We start from the raw sequence: 26,561 nt of genomic DNA, 5'->3' as shown, positions 1-26,561 counted from the left end.
AATATCTTTTATTGGATCTTTTATCTTCTGCTTGTCTCTCACCAACAGAAGTTGGTCCAATAAAAGATATTACCTCACCCATCTTGTCTCGCTTTATTTATTATTATTTAAACGATATACACCAGTGCAAACCCTTTATGTTGATGAATTGCACCAGAGCCAAGTGAAGCATCTAACATCAGCACAAATTTCCTTAATACATATACGGGGCCCACAAAGCTGCTAATGGAAATCTCCATCTTATGATTGGACTTTATTTTACAGAAAAACATAGGAATTGCCAAACTGGATCATACTAGTGGTCCATCTAGGTTACTATCTTGTCCCTGAGAGTGGCCGATATTAGTTGCTTCAGAGGAAGATGTAGAAAATTCTGTAAGGGACACTTATGGAATAATTTGCGGGCAAGAGAAATTTCTTCCTAATCCCCATCAGTTCGGGACTAGTTTATGCCTTGAAACATGAAGACTTATATCCTTTCTTAAAACAAGCAACCCTCCCCCCATTACCTAATGTAACTGTGAACATTCTAATTACCCATATGGATTTCAAACCCTTTAAAAAAAATTCCTATTCTTCTTACAATGCATATACTATTTTCTCACCCGTTTAAAATAACTGACGCTATACCTTAGCCACTCATAACTGATACAGCTCAGATGCATCCTGGCATCCTTTGACTGAATCTTGAAGAGTACTGTCACAGAGGCCAGATTGGCTGGATGGCCAAGACGCATTGTGGTAGCACAGGGTCTATAGTTTCTTGTCCCCTCAGTGGGTCTTTCTTGTATATAGGACAATCTGCCCCAAAATAATTGCACCGTCTTCAGTCAGAGATGATGACATGATGCCAGCTGTCAACATTTAGTATTCCAGTGTCAAGACCAAAACTTCTATGTGAATACCATTGGAACTGGGCCACTTATAGAAAGAACAAGATGGCTTAGCATACATAAAAGCTAGAGCCATTTCATCCAGCTCAGAGTAGCAATGTTGAGAATGAAGATCATGTACATAGTATGAATAGAATGTTAAGTGACAAGCCTCAGTAATATATTTGTTTGGTAGCAGCACCTTCTGCTCTGGAAACAGTGAGCCAACTTATCAGCTCTCTAATTTTTGTTTTAGTTATTGCTTTAAATCTGGTATTAATGGTAAAGTTAAAGTATCAGTGAAAATACTTGATTTTGTCCTCAGACTTCGCACAAGTTTAGCATCATTCTAGCATATACTATTTAGTTTTAAGCAACAGAGGGTCCTGTGGCACCTTTACGACTAACAGAAGTATTGGGAGCATAAGCTTTCGTGGGTAAGAACCTCACTTCTTCAGGTGCCACAGGACCCTCTGTTGCTTTTTACAGATTCAGACTAACACGGCTACCCCTCTGATATTTAGTTTTAATTATTCATTTCTGTTTTAATAATGAGGTTTATGAATCTAATGGTTTCTCCATGCTGAATATTTCCATTCCAGATCCAGTCATTTGTACCATAGCAATGTGTCCAAGAGTCATAAAAAGCTCGGGATTGATGTGTGTCCTTTCCTTTCTGAAAATGTTAAGCATTGGTACATTTTGGAAGTATATTAGGCTGGATTCTGTGGTCTTCTAAGGCCATACAAAATGCCTTTAAAGTAGCTGAAGAAGGCCAGTGGAGAATTTTTCCTGTGTAGGGGAGCTCTCTATCACCAGCCATCCCCGGTCTGCAGTGTAAAAGGAAGTGGGGCATGCTGGGGGTGTTCGGTAGACGCAGTATGGGGACAACATGGAATGGAGAGAGCAGGGAAGGGAGAGGGCTTGGCACAGCAAAGCTGAGTATGCTAACTTGATCTGGGACCAAGTGACCCTGAATTAGGAAGCCACAACCTGCTCCCTGTGGTCCCCCATTTCCACTCCATCTGAGTCAGCTTGAATGGAGTAGAGAATATATATTTATTAATTCTTCCCTCTCTATTTCTTTTCGATGTTATGGAATATACCAGGAGAAATTTGGTTAAATACTGCAAACCTGGGTATCACACAAACTGTGTATTTACCCACCCACTCTTATTTTAACCTGTTATACAACTGCCCACTTATAACGGGTATTCTCCTATTAGATATGTAAGACAATGTGACTCATTGTACAGTATTTGAAGAGATAAAATACTTTTAAGCATTATTATTCATTATTATTATTCATAATTTGTATTATTTTATGTGAGCTAGGAGAATCAAATCTTAACAAATTGTTCATTACCTGGTCTTGAGTAAGTCGTCCCACCTTTCTTTATAGGTGGTAAATAAATTATAAAAGTCTGCCTAAGGGTCACTGTCAGTGTGATCCAAGGCAGATAGAAATATTCAACAGCCAGAAGCCTTCATAAACATTGTGTCTTCCTTTTCTCCTCCAGTCAAGTATTCTTTGTTGGCACATTAAATGGATAGGTGTGATCAAGTATAAGGAATCACATTGAATCAAGAGGAGATTTTTTCAGAAGAGGTGGCCGTTAAAAGTGTCCTACAGGCTGCTTCGCTAAACTCATAACTGACTGGCACCTATGCGCTAGGGCAGGGGTGGCCAACCTGAGCCTGAGAAGAAGCCAGAATTTACCAATGTACATTGCCAAAGAGCCACAGTAGTACATCAGCAGCCTCTCATCAGCTCTCCGCCCCCCGCTCCCAGTGCCTCCCACCCACCAGCAGCCCGGCTGATCAGCGCCTCCCTGCACCTCCCAATCAGCTGTTTTGTGGCATGCAGGAGACTCTAGGGGAGAGGGAGAGGAGTGAGGGCATGGCAGGCTCAGAGGAGAGCATGGGAAGGGGTTGAGCAGTGAGCACCCCCTGCCACATTGGACAGTTGGCACCTGTAGCTCCAGCCCTGGAGTCGGTCCATATACAAGGAGCCACATGTTAACTTCTGAAGAGCTGCATGTGGCTCTGGAGCCATAGGTTGGCCACCCTGCTCTAGGGCAAGGATCCAACTGATTTATGAACAGGCATCATACCATCCTAATAGACTAATATTAACACAGACAACTCAAGACTACAGGAATGTGCTTCATTTATGGTTGCTGAGGACAGGATTCCCAGATGGGAATTTCTAAAATGACTGTCTTATCTTAATCTTATACAATTATGATTAAAAGGGATTGCTGTCACTAATCCATCATTAAAATGGAATAACTTTCAACGAGAATTTAAACATTCTCAAGAATAATTTTAAAAAGCTCCCACTCATTTACATCAATAAATCATTAAAACATTTATTCTGCTGCTGTTTCTATTAAAAAAAGAGAGAATTTATAACATCTATGTCTCCAGGCCAAAGACATACAAACATTTTCAGCAAGGCAAAGCGGAAGAAAGAACTATTTTCCACAGCAATGGAATGCATCCTGATTTGAGCATGGCAACATAGAAAATAGACCAACTTTGAAGGCTGCTTTTTCTGCGTATCACTCCAGAAACAGGCATATTATAGCCTCAAAATTCCGTTAATATTTAAAGGCAAAGTGTTTACAGGCTTACATGGCTATGACTAGCTCAGATGAGACAGGAGATGAAGAGTTAAGGATATGGTCCGGTTATTTCTTGAGAATGAATCAGTACAGTTCATTTTTTCCAGTAGAGAGATGGTGAACTCCATTTTCATTTGTTCCCTGTTTGTGTCTTTCTGTAAGGAAACACTGGGCTATAAAATGTGGTTGGACAACTGTTGCTTGTCTCTCTGTTTTTTTTGCAAATTCCTGATCTGCATATTCTTACAAATTACTTGGAGTTGTCTACAGATGAATGGGGTACTAATATCTACCCATACGTGTAAGGGGCTAGGTATAATAGGACAAAATTGCTCCTGTTGTTTTATTATTCGGTTATTGTTTGGCAGGGGTTAAAAAAAAGGTGGTACTTTTCCAAATTCCACCCACACCGTAAACTATGTCCATACAAGTTACCAAAATAAGAGACTACTCATAGTAGATTGTACAGCTGTTCAAAATATATGATTATGTGTCTGCTCCACTGGGCTCCTGGATCTTGGCTGCCCTTCAGTGGCATTTGAATATGCCCAGGGACTTTGCTGGACTCCTGGGTCTTGGTTTCCCCTCAATCAGACTGGGCCCTGTTAGACTCCTTGAGCATGGCTCCTTCTTGAGATTTTAAAAGGTGGGCATCCGAAGAAGTGGGCTGTAGTCCACGAAAGCTTATGCTCTAATAAATTTGTTAGTCTCTAAGGTGCCACAAGTACTCATGTTCTTCTTTTTGCGGATACAGACTAACACGGCTGTTACTCTAAAAGGTGGTGGTATCTCCCATAGGCCCACCTACTGATGGTGTTACAAGACTACATTCACAGTGGATGGTACAGCTGTTATGATCCCCTCTTCTTTGTTACATCCTTTCCTGAGTAATGAAATAGCTAATAATATCGATACTTAAATTTATCATCACTGGGCATGTGAGTTAAGGTGAATGAGGCAGTTCAGATCTCTCAGACCTATTGTTCTAGATGCCAGCAGATGTTGCTACTTTCGTTACACTTTATGCATGTTTCTGAGGTTTCCCTTGCTCCAAAAAACAGCGGGAGACCACCCCTTTTTCGTAATGAACGCTCAGATTCTGTTGCACAAGGCTGGTGCTTGTGAGAGTTGCCCAGGTGCCATGCTGTCGAGTGCTGGTCCAACACTGGCTGCGCTGTTTGGTCAGTCGCTGACTGGCATGGTATCCCCCCCATTCCCTTGTTTTTCCATGATGTGGGCAACTGGCCCTAGGCACAAGGTAGCCAGCTAACGGCATGGCTGGGCTGGCTCCTGGCCCAGTTGCCCTTAGCCTATGCCCTGCCCTGACAGGACTGGGGCCAGGGGCCTGGGGGGGTGCTGCTGGCGACACTGAGGGCTGGCTCTGAGGTAGCCTGGGCCAGAGGGCGGTGGCTACTGCCCCCTCCCTTCATTGTGCGCGGTCCCATCCTGGCTTGCGCCCCTCCCCCCTTCGCTTGTCCCTGTGTCGCGCGCGCTCGTTACCGCCCCCTTCGCGCCCGCCTCGCGCCGCGCCCCCCGCCCTCCGTCTCGCGCACCGGCTCGCCCTCCCGCCCGCCGCTCGGGGCGCTACCGGCCTCTCGCGAGAGCAGGGCAAGGGGGCGGTGCCGCTGCAGCAGCCGCTTGGCGCCGCGCTCGTTCCGCGCCGCGGCCGCCCTGACAGGAGGCGTCGCCGGCCCGGCTCTCCGTGACTCACCCCGGCCATGGCCGGCTGCGCGCCGCGGGGGCCCCCGCTCCGCCGCCGCTGAGGAGCCGCCGCCGCCATGAAGAAGGGCCGCTGCCGGGGGGACAAAGTGGGGCCCCCGCCGCCCCCCAGGAGGGAGCCCGGCCGGGCGGCCGCCGCCGAGAGGAGAGCTGCCCCCGCGGCGGGCGGCAGGAGGGAGCCGCAGGACGCCGGGGCCCCGGGCGCCGACTGCAGGGCGGAGAAGGTAAAGGGGGCACCGCGCCGGGGTCCTTCCGCCCCTGGGCGGGCGCGTTGCGGGGCACCGGGCAGGTGTGACTGGGCTGCATTATGTGTGTGTGTGTGTGGATGTGTGTGTCAGTGTGTGTGTGGGGGGTGTGTGTCAGTGTGTGTGTGTGTGGGGGGTGTGTGTCAGTGTGTGTGTGTGTGGGTGTGTGTGTGTCAGTGTGTGGGTGTGTGGGTGTGTGTGTGTCAGTGTGTGGGGTGTGTGTGTCAGTGTGTGGGGTGTGTGTGTCAGTGTGTGGGGTGTGTGTGTCAGTGTGTGGGGTGTGTGTGTCAGTGTGTGGGGTGTGTGTGTCTGTGTGTGGGTGTGTGTGTGTCAGTGTGTGGGTGTGTGGGTGTGTGTGTGTGGGGTGTGTGTGTCTGTGTGTGGGGTGTGTGTGTCTGTGTGTGGGTGTGTGGGTGTGTGGGTGTGTGTGTGTCAGTGTGTGGGGTGTGTGTGTCTGTGTGTGGGGTGTGTGTGTCTGTGTGTGGGGTGTGTGTGTCTGTGTGTGTGTGTGTCAGTGTGTGGGGTGTGTGTGTGTGGGGCGGGGGGGCTGTGGCGGAGTCAAGGGGCAGGTGGGGCGGGGGCTACGCGTGTATTATGGGGCGAAGGGAGCAGGGCGCGCCCGGGGTGGTGCATCGTAGGGCAGACGGGACAGGATGCCGAGGGAGGGAGGCTGCATGCACCTGAGTGGCGGGTAGGTGGTGGGTGAGGCGAGCGTCACAGCTGTGTGGCTGAGCCTTCTCGGGGAAAGGGGCATGATGTGGCGTGCCAGGGGGCAGCCAGTCAGAGGCGGGTGCATCTGGGCTCCGAGAGGGGAGCTGGAATGGGGAGAGTTGTGACCATGGGACCTTGTGGGATATAGAGTACGTTGCAGGTGGCCGCTGGGGTTGGCATGGCTCTGATGGCGTTTGATGAGTCTGGGAGGTGGAGTGTGCGTCATGGTCACGGGCTAGAAGCTGGTTTTAGGGGGCACATGATGCGGTATTATGGGCATAGCAGAATTTGTTGAAAACGCAGGCCTATGTGCGTCCTAGTCACATTAAATTCATCCTGACAGGCAAAGGGTTTAAGAAACAAGGGAAGATCGAAAATGTACCAGAGAAACTAGTGAATCAAAAATTGAGTCGCGGTCTGGACTGCTTTGAATGTGTAAAGTACCAAATAAATGGCAAAGTGTTATTCTGGCTCTTTCACCCGGAGCCCACGCTACACTGTATGAGTGGAGGGAAAAAAAGAATGTAGCAGAACCCAGCTTTGTGTAACATGCTGACTGCTAGTATTAATAATATAATTATAGTTCTCCTTATTGAAGGATCCTACCCTAGATTAATATTAAAGTGTCTATGGTATGTCTGTAGAACTGGTTTCTATTGTCCTGGTTCTTTATATAAGTGATTTCTATTGTGCCCAGAAAATTAACCCTCTGTATTATAGTTACCTAAAGTTTGTAAAATTGTTTAAAAATCAGAAAACTCAGGACATGTCAGCATTTCAGCTTTTCAAACCCAGCTTGTTTTTTTCTTCCCTTAAATGTAACTTTTTTCTAATTAAAAACAAAATGACAAATTAGACATTTTGAGATTGCTATGATTACAAGGGCAGGAAGACCAAGAGGTCCTAAAAGCTTTAGTTTAGCCATAGTTAAACACAATTTAACAAATAACTATTTATTTTAATTTTCTCTCCTCATTTCTCCCAGAACATGGCAGATGAGATTTAGCATGTTGGAAAGACTGGTCAACCTTTTTAGTGACATTGATTTATTTATAGAGTAGCAAAAGATACAGGAAGTATGCAGACTGCTGTGGTGCAGTAATGCATCATTTTACTTGGCCATTTTGAGAGTCATATTAAAAACAGAACTTTCTGGGTTCCGTTTCGTGTCAGCTAAGCAAATCCTGTGTCTAGCTTTTCTTTGGAGGTGACCGTGTTTCTTCGGTATAGATCGTAAGCATTCTTAAATGATTAAGTAACAGTTGTGTCTGGTGAGAGAAGACAAGTTAATGTTTATACAATACACCTCTACCCCAATATAACACGACCTGATATAACACAAATTTGGATATAACGCGGTAAAGCAACGCTCCGGGGGGGGGGCGGGCTGCGCGCAACAGTGGATGAAAGCAAGTTTGATATAACGCAGTTTCACCTATAACGCGGTAAGATTTTTTGGCTCCCGAGGACAGCGTTATATCGTGGTAGAGGTGTACTTGGAACATGAATACTAATATAGCATTCGGTATTGAGAATCATCTTCTAGTTGATATCTTTGCAACTAGTATTCAGAGTAATTTCACCAGTATAGATTGTAAAAATCTACCTGCTGTAGGCCTTTGACTTTATTGGTTGAATGTATCACTGCTTGTCATTTTAAGATTGTTTTGATATGTTGAAACTGAGAAGAGTTTTTTTATGTTTGTGAAATGAGATACTGGAAATATCTTACTAATTTAATGTTAATCATTTTTGTTTTGAAATATAGAAACAGGAAACTCTATTTAAGCTGCTTTATAGAAAATAAGCTTAGTTAGTTAAACTGTTATAGTAGGGGAAGGCAAACTATGGCCTGCGGGCTGGTTCTGGCCCGTCAGGTCTTTCAATCCGGCCTGCAGGATTGCCAGACCTGTGGCGCAGTGGGGCTAAGGCAGGCTCCCTGCCTGCGCTGGCCTCATGCAGGTCCTGGAAGCGGCCGGCACCACTTCCCTGCAGGCCCTGGTGGAGAGGAGTGGGGGGCAGAGGGCTCTGTGCGCTGCCCTTGCCTGTAGGCATCGCCTCCCCACAGCTCCCATTGGCTGGGAATGGGGAGCTGCAGCCAATGGGAGTTTCGGGGCTGGTACCCACAGGTGAGGGCAGGGCGCGGAGGAGCCACCTACCCCACCCCCAGGAGCCACTGCCGGACATGCTGGCCACTTCCAGGAGAGGCGTGGGGTCAGGGCAGGTAGGGAGCCTGCCTTAGCCCTGTTGCTTGCTGCTGCCACCGTGGATCCGCTCGAGGTAAGCGGCGCCGGGCCAGAGCCCGCAACCCAACCCCCTGCCCTTAGTCCCGTAACCCCCTGCCACACCCCTCCTGTACCTCAACCCGCTGTCCTGAACCCCCTCCCACACTCTGCACTCCCTCTTGCACCCCAACCTCCTGCCCTGAGCCCCCTTCCGCACACCCTCCCACACCCTGCACTCTCTCCCGCACCTCCAACCCCCTGCCTCAGCCCTACATTCATGGCCCTGCATACAATTTCCCCAGCCAGATGTGGCCCTTGGGCCAAAAAGTTTGCCCATCCCTGTGTTAGTCTAATGGAGGGCTTACATTTTGATAGAGTGATATGAAACAAGAGCGGAGGACCAATCTGTAAGCTCCACGGGTATATTGATGAGAATCTCAGAGCCTACTGACCTGCTGGGAAGAGGGAATTTTCTGGAGTTCTTATTACCATGCTGCCCCTGAACTCTGCTTAGGGATAGGGGTGGGGGTATTTGTGTTGGGTTTTGGCCAGAGGATGCCTGATAAAATTTAAGTTCGCCTTTGCCTGCTCTTGCTGATGCTAATTGCTTTCCAAAGTAGTAAGAGTAACCTCCATACTTGAGTCAGTTTCAGAGTTTGGCATGTTATAGGAAAACTAACCAGTGTCTTGTTGCTTGGAAGAGTTAGGAGCTGCACTAGAGCTATCTGTGAACTTAGAAAGACAGATCTGCATTGCTTTACATTTGGTTCTTATTTAGGGTATCTTTGCAACAATAAGGAATGGAAACCTTTTAATGAAATCTTAAATTCTGCATAAGATTGATGGTGTAGGTCCTATCACTCACCGCTAACGAGTAGGTGAAGGGATTTTTTGAAGTCCATGTTAATGAATGGACATGGAATGGTGCTGAAGGGTACTGTTAATGCCACCTTGGTGGCTGGGTGCTATGTGTGGTTGCTAGTTTGAGTGTAGAAGGGTGGGAAGTTGTAATACTGGCAAGAACTGCCACGTATATTTATTAAAATAATTTGGAATCAAGTTGTGCACTAGCTAACCCATGTAACTGTGTGATCTTATTATTGTTACCCTGTTACTTGTAATGTCTTAAATTAGATTGTAATATCTTTAGGGCAAAGAATGTTGCGTTATGTATTTGTGGAGCATGTGGCACAGTTGAGCCCCAATTCTGATTTTAGGCCATGGGGTACTACTGTAACAAAGATAATAGATAGGCCTCTTTCATGAGCAGGATCCTACCTCAGGGTGGGGAAAATGCACATGAATGTGTATGTCATTTAAGCTGGCAAGGCTCAAACATGTATTTCTAAGTAGAAAAAGGGTTATTTTGATGAAACTTTTTAAGATAAATCCATTTTCTACTCTGTCTATGGCACACTGACAAAGCAGCATACAGAAGATGTTCACGTACTTCATTACTTGTTAAAAAAAAAAATCTTACATGTAGACCTTCTGACTTTGTAATTGTCTGAGTTTTTGAAGAATTAATATTCAAGTACAAATATTTTGACAGCTGAAATTTTAAAACTATACATTCTACAATGTAGATGATGTTCTTTAAGGAAGGTCAAATTTTGACTCCAATTTTCTTGAGACTTTGCCCTTTACGAACACATTTAATCATGTCAGACTGCTGGTTGGAAAAATAAGAATATATTGGAACAGAGTCAAGTAATTGGGGCCCCATCCTTGCAATCTAGTTCTTGTGAATGGACTCTTGGACCTTTTTGGAATGTCAGAGTTCAGTGGGACTGTGCAGGTAGCAAGTTCCATCCACTTGGATCTGATTGGAGGACCAGGGCCTAGAAGCAAAATAGGGACCTTTTTAAAATCTGTCTTCTCAATTGCCCATTAAAATAGTGATGTGTAAAGCAGTATTTGCAATGGCAAGATGTTAATTATGATTTGAGTGCTGTCTGTGTTCTTGATATTACACAAAACAGGAAAATGTCCCTACCCCTTGAAGTTAGTCTGTTAGATACAAATAATGCATTTCAAATACAGTTAGGTATTAAATGCAAGAAAAGTGTGCTAAAAGAACATTAAGGTTGCAAAGTCAAGCACACAAAAATTAGGGAATGCCAGAATTAAGATTGCCTGTGCCTTCTGTACACAGGAGAGGCTCTCTCCCTACTGTCAGTTCAGGTTCCTGGACCAGGACTTGGCACAGCCCGCCCGCAGCAGCCCAGAGCTGCTATTGCAGGGAAAGTCCTAGAGCATGCTCAGTGTGGATGGAATCTTTGGGAAATGTAGCTACTAAGAAATTGCTAGTACAATAACTCGTCACTTAGTCGTCCCGGTTAATGTTGTCTCGTTGTTACGTTGCTGATCAATTAGGGAACATACTCGTTTAAAGTTGTGTAATGCTCCCTTCTAATGTCGTTTGGCAGCCGCCTACTTTTCTACTGCTTGCAGGAAGAGCAGTCCGTTGCAGCTAGTTGGTAGGGGCTTGGAACCAGGTTTGGACCGGCAGCCCCAATATCAGCTCCCCGCTCCCCTAAGTTCCCTGTGCAGCAGCTGCCTGCAGTTCAGCTGTGTTTCCCCCCCCCCCCCCACTGCCATGTGCTGCTCCTGGGAGACACAAATCCACAGTTTGAGAACTGCAAAACTAAGCATCTCTGATGGCATCTTCTAGACTGAGTACTGAGTTGCATTGGGTAGATAGAAAGATTAACTGAAATAATCTATACAGCAGCCCCTGGAACCCCATAAGATTGAGTCCCTAATCCATGAACTATTGGAACTCATTTACAAAACTTTTCTTAAACATTACATGAATATATTGTCTCATACTATAGAATTAGAATTTATAATCCCTATTCCATGATGAGATATCTTTGAGCTAAAATGTATCTTAATTAAAACTATTTTTAGATTGCTTTTTTCCTCAAAAAGCATTTTATCAAAAAATCCAATTTAAATAAAAAAAATGCTTTTATTTAAAATGTTTTTTTTAAATCATTGATTTTTATCCACCCTGGCTGAATCTCTCGGGATTATCTGAATTTTTGATGATCTGATCTGGCCCAATTAGTTCAGATAAATGGGGTTCCACTATATATCAATAAAATATTGTGTTCAATTGATACCTATATGTATTGTGGCTAGGGAAACTAAAGTTTAGCGTTTCATTGGAGAATTTGGTTTTTTATCATGGGGAAAACTAGGACACCTGCTCATTAGGATGCTGGAGTCTGATTGCAATCCATAGGATTATTGCTCTCTTTTCTTTGCAGCAGCTTCTGTCCTTGCTGCCAAGTCAGTTAAGGCTTTTCCTCAAATTTTTCATTTCTCTCTCATCAGGAAAGAGTGTGCTAAGTGAAACATCTGAGACAAAGAAGCCTTAATCCAAGCAAGTTTGTTACACACTTGAGTTCTGTTACCAGATTCCTCTTGCCTAGAGTATTTTTTTACTCTTGATATTGCTTGAAAGTCCAGTCACAAATAAACATAAATAATGAAGTGGAAAGTTTTCTTGGTTCTCATAAGCGATGTCTTCTCTTTAGCTACGGCCCCTATAAGTCCCGAAAGATATTAATTTAACAGATGGATTAGGTGCTCCCAACATCTTTAGAAAAACATTAATAAATATATTAACACAATGAATCTAAATTATTTGTAGAATCCAGTGGAAAGAGATTTCAGGAATATTTTAGTCTGAACTTTTGCACATTTATCAAGGATGAAAACCCTTGTACTGACAGACTGTGTCCTAATGTGACTAGGTAATCCTTCAGACTATCTTCTTTTGGACTCAAGAATTGATTTCCAACTTTTTAGGACAGAGGTCAAAACAGATTGTCCTTCAATAACTTAAACAGTTAAACAAAGTTGCCATCTCATCATTCAGTTAAATTAGGGACATTATTTTCTCCTTTTAAACCTGTTCTACTTTAGACATACAGGAAGGGATATCTTATAGAACTTTGAGCTTTCCCTTTGTACTAACTTCTGCCAGTGAATTTAACTTTAAAACATTGGCAGAAGATAATAGGAAGTGAAGAGGGGAACAGGACTCATATGTGCTTAAATTTAGATGTGTGTAGGTACCTTGTTGAACTGAGGCCATGATTTTCTTCCTTGGATAGAACTCCTCTATTATAGAAGTTGGGTAAAGCTGCACCTGTTTTGCTGATGAGCAACAGCGAGCCAGTGCACTCATCAGGTCAGATTGATGTCAGGATCTAGAATGCTGACTTTAGGTATAGAAAAAATATTATGTGGTGATATTATGACATATATGTGCACTTTATTTTTTCCTTTTCCAACTTGCTTTCTTGCATAGCAATGCAAGCACTTGCCATTAGTTTTCTGATGTACACATGACACAGTTCATTGGTGCAAAGATGTTGAGCAGGTCTGTTTTTGCTGATGAAATCAGATTGTGCTGTAGTGTGATTGTGCTGAATTTAGAAATGTTACTGTACATGTTGGAGAGGTATTTGATTTGGTGTCGTTAGTGAAAATGGTTGGTTAGTGTAGTGGTATAAGGATTAAAAGGATACTTTAACTGGAAACATAATTGGTTATAAGCATTGTGTGGGTAGGTGTTCCCCTTAAGCATCTTTTGGAGTATTTTGTTTGTGGAGAACATATATACTGATACAAATATATGTAAATTACAGTATTAATAGGACTAATTAATGTAAATATATTCAGGTCTGTCTCTCCTTCAATTAACAGAATATTGTCTGCATGATGATACATTAAAGCCTGTTAATTGACATTTCTATAACTCATTAATTTGCAGGATCTTGGCTTACTTTAGAAATGTGTTTAAGCTTCATAATGCTTATAGGAACATAGGACACAAGACTGAAAATGGACCTCCTGGGTGAAGTCCAGTCCTCTGCTGTTGCAGGCAACCACATCATATAATCCCATTCACAAATTTATCAAGTGCTATCTTAAAACTAATCAGGTTGTTTGTATTTTTCAAAAGAAGTAGTGAGAGCAATTTTCTTTCAGTTTACTGTTCACTTCTATAACATGCACCTGGTCAAAATAGATCTGTGGTCAGGAAACTCTGTTCTTCAAATAGACAGACTTTTAAGCAGGAGCATCATCTATAGCAGGGGTGGAGAAACTTTTTGGCCTGAGGGCCACGTCGGCGTTTCGAAACTGTATGGAGGGCCTCCCAAACAGCCTGGACTCCGTCCCCTATTCGTCCCCTCCCACTTCCTGCCCTCTGACTGCCCCCCTCAGGACTCCCGACCTATCCAACCTCCCCTGCGCCTTGTCCCCTGACTGCCCCCTCCCAGGACGACCCTACCCCTATCCAACCCCCCTGTTCCCCATCCCCTGACTGCCCCCCCCAAACCTCCTCCCCATTGAACTGCCCCCTGCTCCCTGTCCCCTGACTGCCCCTGGGATCCCCTGCGCCTTATCCAACCCCCCCGCTCCCCACCCCCTTACCAGCATTGGCAGCCGTGCTGCTTGGCTGGAGCCAGCCACACCGCCGCACTGCCCAGCAGGAGCTCGCAGCCCCGCCGCCCAGAGTGCTGGCGGCACGGCGAGCTGAGGCTGTGGGGGAGGGGGGACAGCAGGAGAGGGGCTGTGGGCTAGCCTCCCTGGCCGGGAGCTTAAGGGCCGGGGGAGGACGGTCCCGCGGGCCGTAGTTTGCCTTCCTCTAATCTAGAGTAACAAAGGCAAGTGAAATGTTAAACTCTTTAATTCACACTTGAACGCTGTCCTGATGGCAAAGTAATGTGTAATAAAGGGAAATGCATTGCTGTTTATGAGAATTTATTGATGAATTATCTCATTTTGACTATTACAAAGGGAACATCAGTAGTTTTCAGAACATCTTGACTATCCTTTTTCTTATATATTGGGTATTAATAAAGTGGTTTTTACTTTGAAATCTAAGCACAAGTGACCAGATTGCTCAATTTTTCTACTATTGCCACCTTTTTATTTTAAAACGGAGAGAATTTGCTATATAGGTGAAAGTTGCGAGATAGGCCAAAGTTACCAGATGTCATACAGCATGGACATCTTTTTGACAGTGTCTCTCAACCTTGCTGTGGAGGGACTGCAGTAAAGGAAAGTCATCTTTTTGTCGATTCCATCCTTTACCTCTTTGCTGAGAGTGCCAGCAAAGATGCTAATTGTGCAGATGACTTTTGTGATGTGAACTGGAGTGAGACTCCAACTTATTTTATATAAGCCACTGAAAAGCCATCACAAGGAAATTTTTGATCACAGAAGTGGGCTTTTTAATATTTATTTAAACAAACACTTCAGTTTGCCTCTGAAATAAAATCTACCAAATTGGAATACTCATTAATAAATTGTGAGACAAAAATTGGATTTTAATCAGGAGAGGAATGCTTTTAAAAGTTAATTCAGTTATCAAAACCTACACAAAATGTTATGGCCAGTGCTAGAATATTGGAAAAAATACAGGAGAAAATTATTAGTGCTTTTGTTTATAACGTTGTGGATGTACTATGCAACTGATATAAACTGTTCAGAAGGGAAAGTTATGGCAAAATGTGACATTCATGCATATTTAGACACAATGATGATTTATTTGGGATGGGTATTTGTTAGCATGTTTTATTGTCTCAGGTGGATTTTATTCAGAGCTGTACAGAGTCAGAGTGGCAAGTGTATACACTGTACCTGAAAGTCAGCCACATTGGTCAGCACACTGTGTGCTGCCTGTCAGATAGATGTAGGTTTTTCTTGGCTCCCACCCCTGGATTTGTGTGTGGTGGCCTGCCCCTTGATTTTTTGCAGAACAGTGGAGATAGTGTATCAGGCGTTTCTTCTGAGGCCTTCTGATTTGGAATTGTTTTTACTGACCTTAAGAAATCTGACAGTTGGGAATTTCATTTCTGTAGTCAGGCAAAGGGGAAGTAATATACTGTTTATCCCTGAAATGTCTGAAGTGTCCTTTCTTTGGGATGGAACTGAAGTATGCAGATTCCTCAGTGATTTGAAATTTTGTGCCAGACTATGGGAATTTTGTCTTTGTGCAGTATAAGTGCTGCTAAGGGTGTTGAGTAACTGCTCTTTGGTAGTTAGGTTTATTTGTCATTTACTGACAATTCTGATGTTTTGGTGACTTCTGCCAAGGAAAGCTTGTCAGATTTCCAGAGGCTGCCAGCTGCCATGTTTCTAGTTTGTCTTTCATTTTAGTTGCAGTGGTGTTTGCCAGTTCACTTGAAACTTTATCATTATCATCTGGTTATAAATACAAAGGAAGAACTTACTAAATTACTGGTAGCTCTTCTGGTAAACTTCAGGGAAAGTCTACACTACAAAATTAAGTCAACCTTAGTTAGGTCAACGTACAGTTGCTGCAGTAATTAAATCGCTTTTGCATGTCCACACTACGCTTCTTGTGTCGGCGGTGTGCATCCTCACTAGCCGTGCTTACAGTGATTCAGAGCGCAGTGCACTGTGGATGGCTCTCCCACTGTGCAGCTTGCCACCATCTAGCACACTGTTTTGAGAAGGGTTTGCAATGTCTCATGGTGGCAAACGAGTTGCGCAGGGGTTACTGGGAACATAGTTTTAATGTCCCATGATGCAGTTTTCACCATCCCATAATTTGATCTGCATCCCATAATGTTTTGCGCCTCTTTTCAAAAGCCCTGCAAACCTGCATGTCTGCCATCTGTATGAGAAACATGGATCCTGCACAACTCTGCACTATGGTGATGAGCATTGCGAGCACAGCGTGCCTGATCCTGAAGTCTTTGCAAAAGTACCAGAGGAGCTGCGGGAAACATGACAATTCCTTGGAGGCTTTGGAGGCCTTGGAGCTTGCTGTGGGACATAGAAAGAAACAACTCCAGGTTGTTGCTGGCATTCACCAACCAGCTACAGATGATGGAGCTCTGGTTCTGGGCCTGAGAAACAAGGACTGACTGATGGGATTGCATTGTTATACAGGTATGGGATAATGAGCAGGGGCTGCAGAACTTTCAAATGTACAAGTCCGTATTGCTGGAATGTGTGCAGAGTTTGCCCCAGCCTTCCAGTGCAGTGACACCAAAATGAGAGCTGCACTGACAGTGGAAAAGTAAGTGGTGACTGACCGTTGTGTGAAAGCTGGCAACACCAAATTGCTACCAATCAGTTGGGATTCAGTTTGGAGTTGAGAAATCCACTATGGGGGTTACTATGATGCAAATGTGCAGGGCCATTAATTGTGTCTTGCTATGAAGGACTGTGACTGTGGGAAATGTATAGGACATAGTGCATGCTTTGCAGTGACGAGGTTCCCAAACTGCAGTGGGGTGATAGATGGCATGCATATCCCTATTTTGGTACCAGACCACCTTGTCACAGAATATATCAACAAAAAGGGCTACTTCTCTATGAGATTGCAAGTGCTGGTGGATCACCAAGGTCGTTTTACCGACATCAACTTGGGATGGTCAGAGAAGGTGCATGATGCACACATCTTTAAGAATACAAGTCTGTTCAGAAAGCTGCAAGAAGTGGCTTTCTTTCCAGACCAGAGGATTACCATTGGGGATGTTGAAATACCAAGAGTGATCTTAGGAGACCCAGCCTACCTGTTACTCCTGTAGTTCATGAAACGATACACTGGCCACCTAGACAGCAGCAAGGAACACTTCAACTACATGCTCAGCTGGTGCAGAATAACTGTTGAATGTGCCTTTGGCCGTTTGAAAGGCCACTGGTGCTGTCTTCTCACAAGATTAGACCTCAGTGGGGGAAAAACCCCTAATGGTTATAGCTGCCAGCTGTGTGCTTCATAATATTTGTGAAGCAAAGGGAGAAAAGACCATTTGAAAGACCATTTTACTAGTCAGCCACAGTAATATGTGTAGCTGTAGTGTGTGCTACCTGGCATTGTGGAGAGACCCTCAAGGCCACATTTCCATCTACAAAAGATACAATGCACAGAGGAACTATTGTGAGTGTATTCACAAGATAAATGGAAACCTGATATACTGAACTCACACCCCTTGATCCACACAAGTTACAAACACTACAGTCTCACTTCTCCTTGGGATTCGTCGAGCACGGGAGCAGTCCCAGCCATGGTCAATATGGCCCAGGGAAGGGGGGTGAGTTGGGATAATAAAGGGGGTAGCATATGTGGATAGGGCAATTGAACTGAATACTGGCATCGTTTTCCACAGGCGGTGGTGATTTTAGCTGATATCTCACTCTTGAGGGTAATGGAGGCTGAAAAGGAACAGCTCCTGCACATGTCCAGCCGCAGACTGGGTCTGTATGCTGCTAGCCTGTGTGCTGCAATGGTGCTTGCTAAAGTAATTGCTGAATGGCATGTGAAGGTGTCTTACCGCAGTGGAAGAAATAAGGCAGCCCTCCCCAGAAACCTTCAGCAGAGGATTGCAGACCACTTCCAGGAAAGAGGAAGAGGAAAGTTGCCTCAAGATCGCTATGGAGGATTCATGGGACATCTCTGTACACACAAACTGTTCTGCAGGACCCCTATGCCTAGGTATACAGGGGAGTGAGAAGCAGATAGCAACTCTATCTCTATTTGTTATTTCACTACTACTTCTAGCATGATTAAAAAAGTAAATGAACAGATGTGTCCCTGCAATATCAAAGCAAACTGCATACTTACCGGAGGTTCCTTCCCTGGCATCATGCTCGCCCGTGCTGGAGTTTAGGGACTGGCTCGGCTGCTCTGGAGTCAAAAACAATTCCTGGCTCACTGTGCCACTGAATCCCCTGGTTGCCCGTCCCCCATAGTTGTCATCCTCCTCTCCCTTATCCAACACCACCTCCTCACTGTTCACTCTGGGGGCCTGTGACTCTGACTCCTCCGAAGTATCCATGGGGCTTTTGGGGGTAGTGGTGGGGTCTCTGCCAAGGATGGCATGCAGATCTTTGTAAAAGTGGCAAGTCTGCAGCTCCACACTAGAGCAACTGGTACACCTGCTGCTGCTCCTTGGCTTTCTGGCTTTCACGTGGCACTGTTGCGGGTCCCTCTTTTAGCCCTTCTCCTCCATGCCCCGAGCAATCTGCTCATAGATATTGATGTTTCTACAGCTGGATTGGCTCTGTCCCTGCACAACCTCTTCTCTCCATAGACCCAGGAGATCCATCACCTCCTGTGTAATCCAGGCAGGAGTGCATCTGCAGCCTGTAGTCAACGTGGTCAGCTGGGCAGTTGCTAGGTGAGCTCTCCATGCCGAGCAAACAAGAAATGGAATTTCAAAAATTTGTGGGGATTTAGAGGGGGAAGGGTGTATACACCACTGTATCTGGCTGCCAGGCAACAGAGTTCAAAATGGTGACCACCATGGTCAGGGTGGGGCATTGTGGCATACCTCCTGGAGGCCACTGAAATCGACTTAAGTAATGCAGTGTCTACACTGACCCTGCGTTGACCTATCTACTTCGACCTAAGCGCTATGCCTCTCATGGAGGTGGAGTTAAGTCAGCGTAGCGGGCGATTTAAATCAGCGTGAGCAACATTTTACTATAGACACTTAGAATTAGGTCGACATAAGCTGCCTTATGTTGATATAACTTGTAGTGTAGACCAGGTGTCAGAGAATTCGCTAGTCTTTAACTAAACTCAGAAAGACTTGCCATGTACACCTGTACCCCGATATAACGCTGTCCTCGGGAGCCAAAAAATCTTACCGCGTTATAGGTGAAACCGTGTTATATCGAACTTGCTTTGATCCGTGGAGTGTGCAGCCCCACCCCCCCGGACTCCTGCTTTATTGAAATTCGTGTTACATCGGGTCGCGTTATATCGGGGTAGAGGTGTATTGACAATCTTGTCTGGCTTGGGATGGGAAGTGTGTGGTTTCCAAATGGTTTATTTGCTGTCAAATAATTGGAATTCTGAGTTGGAAAGTGCATGCTCTTTTTCTGCTGAAAAAGAGGAATTTACTTACTCACTTCCACCAAACCAGATAAAAGTGAATTCTACTCTCTTTCCATCAGGCTGATAATAAATCACAGCCTATATCTTCACAGGCTACTTTTTCCTAAAAGTTTTCATCCTACCAATGTTCCCAGGTTCTTCTCTGTCTCTTTTATTGGTAAGAGCATATTTGAACTGTCCACTATTCCTTTTATCCAGTGCCTAGCACTATGGACCGAAAGACTCCTGTGTATGCTCAACCTGTGGAGCTTTCTTTGGCTACTTTTACTGTCAACCCTAACTGAGCTAAGATTAATTTAGCTACTGTTTTATAGTACCAATATGTGCTGGACAACAATTTAGTATTGTTAAATTGGGTACACACCGTGTTACGATTTTACAGTCCATGCTGCACAGGGGAATCTTATTTTATAAAATTAATTAGTATATATCCTAATGGTCTGCAGCCCATGAGTAAATTATTGAAAGTCAACATGGAAAAGCCTTATTAGCACATCCGCTTCCCACACACCTAAGTTTGGTTCATCAATCACCTTTTTTCTTTTTTTGTAGGCAGCATCATTTGAGACAGCATTGGAACAGCAGCTGGGCATGGATTTCTCTCCTCTTGCCCCTTTAGTCTTGGAGATATTTTTATGGACTAAATTCCAAAATGGACCAGCAGAAATTATTGTTTTGAGACTACCACAATGCTCCAAACTTAACAATACTTAGGAAGTTTCTTTGAGAAGCTCAATTTTTAAAGAAGATTGAACTCTGCATCACTCCTAAGTCAACTATTATTTTATTCAAACCAAATATAGCTCACATTTTTATGCATTGTATTATCCACCTGCCTCGGATCTATAACTCCCTACGTTATTTTGGACTGAGATTTAAATCTCGGCTCAGTCAGGACATTGTGTTCCAACTTTCAGTTGTTGGAACATGACCCTGGGTTTGCTCTTTATAATGTCTACTTGATGTATAATTAAATATGGAAACTTTTATAGCTCCTATAGCTTGGTATGTAACCAAAATTGTTGTTTGCCTCTGTAAATTGGATTACTTAAATTGTCATTGGTTGTTTTATACTTCAGTTGAGAGGAATATGTAAGGAAGTTTATATTATAAAAGAAATTGCATTATCAATGATACTCTTAAGTGGCTTGACTCCATTTAGACATTTATTAGAATTTATATTGGTATAAATTAAGACCTGCAAGTTACTCTGTCTTACTCATCCCTGTCGGATGTAATAGGGGAATTTACTGTTTGTAACTTGAACAAAAATACTTGACAAATTAAAAATACTGTTGCAATTTTAAATGTTTACCACCTCATTTAAAAAACAAACATTTTAAAAAACATTACACTTTAGTAAACCTACCATATAGAAGATACAGTATCAGTCTCTTCACTTCTCATATCAAATTATATAATTTCCTTTCACCTCTTTGTAAACTATGAAGTTTTTTTTAAAACAGCCGTGTTATTTTATGATCAGTTTTCTGTGCTTGCCTAACCCCTTTAGTGATGCCACATTCTTGTCTTTGTTATAGCATAACCGTCATGGAAGGTATTTTGACGTAATGAACATCTAAGTTATGGGCATCACTGAATGAATCAGGCAAGATGAGAAGGCTGGTTTAAAAATAAATTTGTAAACGGAAGATTTAGCTTTTGCACATTGTCTTATTTGTTGCAGTGTATTTATACAAAAATGTATGTGCTTGGAGTTTTGGATGGTTGTGTTTTAGTAAGTCTAAATATACAGATCTTGAAAATCTGCAGGAACTGGAGCGGAAGTACAAAAGAAGTATATGGCAGATAAATGCGGATTTAATAATCTGTATGATCATAAATATAACTGCTTTCAACTTTACCCAACAAATGACATCAGGATTCATCACATACATGTCACATCTGTGATGTGGTTTTTAGTGGAAGTTCAAAGAAAATATTTTTGCAGAGGACTTGCTTTGTAAGATTTATATACATGGCTTCCAGTGAAGGTGTTTTGTATAATGTATCTTTTAAACTTTTCATATTTTTAGCAGACAGGGTAATATATAAAATGGAAGACTGCATAACTGCCGTTTGTATTTTTAACTGGTCAAGAATGAATATTCCAGCCATCTCAAACTGGATTGAACTCCTACTTAGAATATTAATGGAGTGAAGGGCTGAGGATTGTAGGGTGGAAGGGGGGGAGGAGAAGAGTGAGTACAAAGGAAAAAATTAATTATGTCAACTGATCGGTTGTGTTGATTCAATCTAATTTTTTCTCATCAAGACTTGTTTTTTTTCACACCATCAGTAAGCAGTTAATGGATTTTGAGTTTTAAAATATATACAGGGTTTAATATAATAGCTACCTCCCATAGTTATCGCTAAAAGTGTGTATATAATATTGGCTTGAGAAGAGGGTCTGTGATTGGAAGATTAAATTTGTACTTATATAAGGTTCTCTTGCTCTTGGCTCTCTGGATACTTTTCTCCTGGTTCCTAGCACTTACATAAATAGCATACAAAAATTACTTATCTACTCTTTATTTCTTTTTTTCCCCTTTGATTAAGAGATATTGAGACTGATAGTTAGCTGGTAAATCAGCATGGCTCCATTGGATTTACCATGATTTACAGCAGCTTCTGATCCATATATTTAAGCATTTTTAAAAGAAGTTCATGTCCAGTTCTGTGGATGGTGGTCCCATTAGGGATTAAATCACTGTTTTGAGTTGTAATCTGTTTCTCTTCAACTTGACGTGCTTCTTAAAGAGCATAGTAGTCTGTTAAACATTCATAAAGTATCCAAACTTCTTCTGTTCAGCAGACACTTCAGCATACTCCCATAATCCTACCGAACACCAGGCAGTAAAAGAAATGGAAGTCGGTTCCTTGGATGTTCTTGACACCCATTTCCTCTCTTTCCCAATGTGTGCTCTGTACTGGACTGACTTCTCCAAAGTCTGTGGTTGGCTGATGGGGTCTGTTTAAAAGGGCTTGAATATTTTTTTGCCTCATTGCACAGAGGTGTTTTTTCACCCCCATTATTTTGAGAGACTATAGTAGATCTTTCCATCCTCTGTATATACTTAACACATCCCAGTCTGGGGCAAATTAAGCTTTCTGGCTGTCTTATATTTGATTCCTTGTATTACAGAATTCTGAATTAAAATTTTGCTATCCTGGCTTTGATTAGTTGAAGACATTTTTAGGTGCCTAATATCACTTCTGTGATTCTTGAATGATAGCTGAACAAAATTACTTACAATCTTCTGAAAGATTGTTCTATTGTTTACAAATCAACCCTGTCTCTCATAGGAGTTTGACTGACAGAATGTGTATATAGATCTCAGGGATATTTTAAATTGGGTAGAATGCAGGTTAGTATTGTAAAAGTTAATAGCACATTGTCCCCGAATGTTGCATTATGATATTTTTATAATCATATACTCAAATTCTTGATTGAAATAAGCACAGACAAATCTAAATTATTTTTTAAAATGACTGCAAATCTACCATGCATGAATAGGGGTCTTTTTCTATAGAATTTTTCAATAGCTGCATAATCTTTAGAGCAAGTTTCAATGCTTATGCATTAATGAAAAGTACACCTGAAAAATGTTCTGAACCTGTCTTGGTTAAGCCATAATAGGGAGCAATCTAGATTTCCCTGTTGGGACGGGAAACCCAATTTCCCAAACGGAGGGCTTATTATGTAAGATCTAAAAAGGCTAAATATGTAGTCACGAGGAGAATTTAAATTAAGAACAAATTGTATACATATCACACATACCTATTCAGTAAAAATGTCTCTTCAGATACATTTTTTAGACTCCCTACTGGTTATGGATGGCCCTTAGTTGGACTTTTTTTTTTTTTTTTATTTAGATGTACTCAGATGCAATATTACACCTTGCCAGAACTTTTGGGGAGAAAAAATTTGTATTAGCAAGAAGACCTTGGAGGAGACCTTATGAGATAATGGGAGCAGTCCCTGATATATAATTATAATTCTCTTACTTAAGACAGTTCTCTGTTGCCTCATTTTTAATTTTTATCATTAATGCCTAATCATTAATTTTGCCTCATCGCTACAATTTCCAGATACCTTCTTCCTTTTTCCACTCCATGTGGATGTAGCCTTGTTTTCTTGGCGTTCTGGGGGAAAATATGCAGGATGATAGGGTATATATTGTTTGTTTCTGGGTACTCACATGGGCAAAAAAAAAGTCCAAATCTAGAAAAAAAAAATATTATTAATGCTAGTCTTATTTAAAGAATTTCAAACTACTGGATTAATGACAACATTATTAAAATGCAACCCTGGCTTTGTCTTATTACAATTACCCCCCTTCTTCCCCCGCCAAAAAACAAACAAACAAAAACAACAACCCAAAAACCTGTGAAGCAGTTTACTTCAAGAGAAGATTACTTGACAAGAATTTATTTAAAGGCAAATGATACCTATGTGGCCCTTTTTTGCAGAAAAATAAGCTGTTTTCTCTTGTATGGTCTTCTATATACTTTCCTGATCCAGAATGAGAAAAATAGTAAATGTATTTATTGTGCATTTATCAGTGATCTAAACTAAATAACCAGATAACTGACTGTTTAGGTCAGTGATACTCAGATCTCAGTGGTTCAAGAGCCAAATTAGCAATCATTATTACTCAAAAGAGCCACAATAGTGTGAATTCATTGTTTCCTTTACTATAGTACTACCTATTCATATTTAAATAATATGATGGGAAATATTTAGTGTGTGTGTGTGTGTGTGTGTGTGTGTGTGTGTGTGTGTGTAAATTCTCTCAGCAAAATGACTGACCAAGTATTATTTTATCAACTACAATTGGTTAAGAACATAGTAAACACATCCCGATTGGTTAATAACTTAGATTGAGTAATAATTAATCACAGTGTTTTAATATCATGTGCTTCAAAGAGCCGCAGGAGACACATTAAAAAGCCATTTGCGGCTTGTGAGCCTCAGTCTGAGTAGCACTGGTTCCAGATAAAGGGTAGGTATTTTGTGTGACTATATTAAGTAGAATTTCATAGTGTGAAAATGTTGCTATAGAGAACTTTACAGCTCCCAAGTAGCAGGAAAATGCTTAGGAAATGAATTCACAATACTAGCAGAGGAAGTGGTGAGAGAGTGAGAAGAGGGTAGAGCGGATGTAACTATGAAAACTATGAAAACTTACTTTAAGAAAATTTTGAAGAATCTTGTTTCTGTAAAATCCACAGTCTTGCATCTGCTGTGAGACAAATTTGTAGGGTTTTACAGTAGACTCACTAAACTATACACCTCATTGACTCCTGCTACTTCTCATTGGTGATTTAATATCAGGGATTGCAGTAAAATTTCATGTGAATAAAATAACAAGGAGTCTGGTGGCACCTTAAAGACTAACAGATTTATTTGGGCATAAGCTTTCGTGGGTAAAAACCTCACTTCTTCAGATGCATAGAGGCATATGTGAATAAAATGTTATTATTTTAAAAGTATACTTATAGTATATGATGCAGTATTATCTTAAATAATAAAACGGAACTTAATTTCTTAAATAAAAAAAAAACATGTATGCAGAGGTGATGTAGCCATGTTGGTCCCAGGATATTAGAGAGACAGTGTGGGTGAGGTAATAAAATAACTTTCATTGGACCAACTTCTGTTGGTGAGAGAGACAAGCTTTCAAACTACAAAGCTCTTCTTTAGGTCTGGGAAAGGTACTCACTGTCACAGCTAAATACAAGATTGAACAGATATTTTAGCATAAGTAGTTAGCACATATTCTAAGGAACCATTCAAGGTGAAGAAGCCCCTTAACACCCTTATGGTCAGAGGACAAAAGGGGGGTTAGTGAGTTACAGATGGTTGTAACGAGCCTTAAATCCAGTGTCTTTATTTGACCATGATATTTAGTGTCTAGCAAAGTTATGAATTTAAGCTCCTAAGCTTGTCTTTTGAAAGTGTTGTGCAAGTTTCCTTTGAGGATGAGGACAGATAGGTCAGATATAGAGTGATCGCTTTCTGACGCGTTCACCCACAGGTGATATGTTTTTTGTATTTTATCATTTTCCTGTGTGAATTCATTTGAGAGGATACTGATTGTCTGGCTTCACCCACATGGTTGTTGGGGCATGTAGTTCTCTAAAACATGTAGTTCATTAACCTTCCTTTTTGGTGTTTTGCCCATTTGCTGATTTGAAAAATTTAGGTAACTCAGAATGGGTTTCCTAGGTGTAAATATTATCACGGTTCTGAGTCGCATTAGGATCCAAGTCTGAAAGGTGGTATGTGCTCTCTTGGAAGGACCTGGGCTCCTTAAACTCCTGCTGGTTTCAATAGAAACAAAAGGAACTCACCCCCTCATAGGGAGAGTCTAGTTGGGATTTCATAAAAATCTATGCTCTAAAAGTAACTTTTAGATGACCATTGACTTCAACTTTGGCCTAGAACTTCCTGATTGGTTCAAAAACTTGTTTGATTTAGAGCCTAAAGCTTTCTGATATTTTCTAAACCAAACTTGTTTTTTAATGTGTGGTGTGTTTAGAAGCATTAATTTAATTTACGTTCCTATTATGCTAGTAATTCTCTAAACCATATATAAAAGTTGTACCAGAAATACTCTTTTCTAGCTGAGACTATAAATTTATTCTACCTCACTGGGTAAAACCTTTGTGATGTTTACCCACTTTTTTTTTTTTTTTTTTTTTTACAAAATAAAAGTAGAAAACATTTTGATTACATAACTGTTGTGAAGACAGTAAGCATGTGCAGCTGGATAAATGAGATGGATCCCAAAGTAAAATCAAGCTGGCCATTTCAGCTACCTAGAGTTGAGCAGAAATATAGTTGTATGTTCGATGTTGCATGAACTTAAAATTTAATAAATATATTCATAAAATTAGAAGAATTTAAATAGTTCAATCCTGAAATGCCTGGTCAACCTTAAATGCTTGCTTATCATTAACAGAACTAACTGCTTGTACAAGCTGGGACAATTCAGAGCAACTGCATCTGTATTTCCCCTTAGTGGTTCAGCGAGGGCACCCATTCTCAGGCTTCTGACTCCCCTGTCTATCATCTCTCTTGGATGGAAACATGAGTCTTACTTCTCCCAACTGAGGTATCTCTGGACTGAATGGTTCTCTGCCTTCATCGTGTTGTTCCCAGCAAAAAACATGGTACCTAAGTAGGCTTCTCTTGTCTTTTCTTCAGAGACTAATAAGAGCATCATTTCCAATAGTTATAAATTACCACATAGCAC

General features: G+C 42.2%; 1 protein-coding gene across 3 annotated transcripts in view; it reads left to right on the top strand.

Annotated features, from left to right (window-relative positions):
* Nucleotides 1–5,127: 5,127 nt before the first annotated feature.
* MAST2 (microtubule associated serine/threonine kinase 2) overlaps nt 5,128–26,561 on the top strand; it is a 344,273-nt gene continuing 322,839 nt past the window's right edge. For all 3 annotated transcript variants that reach the window (XM_054036560.1, XM_054036559.1, XM_054036565.1), the window contains exon 1: nt 5,128–5,442. In XM_054036560.1, the coding sequence (XP_053892535.1) occupies nt 5,278–5,442 (165 nt within the window). In that variant the 5' untranslated portion in view covers nt 5,128–5,277. The remainder of the gene's footprint in view (nt 5,443–26,561) is intronic.

This window comes from Malaclemys terrapin, chromosome 8 (assembly GCF_027887155.1).
Source record: "Malaclemys terrapin pileata isolate rMalTer1 chromosome 8, rMalTer1.hap1, whole genome shotgun sequence".
Classification (NCBI taxonomy): Eukaryota; Metazoa; Chordata; order Testudines; family Emydidae; genus Malaclemys; species Malaclemys terrapin.
The sequence above is the reverse complement of the archived record's forward strand: the minus strand, read 5'-3'. Positions and strand labels throughout refer to the sequence as shown.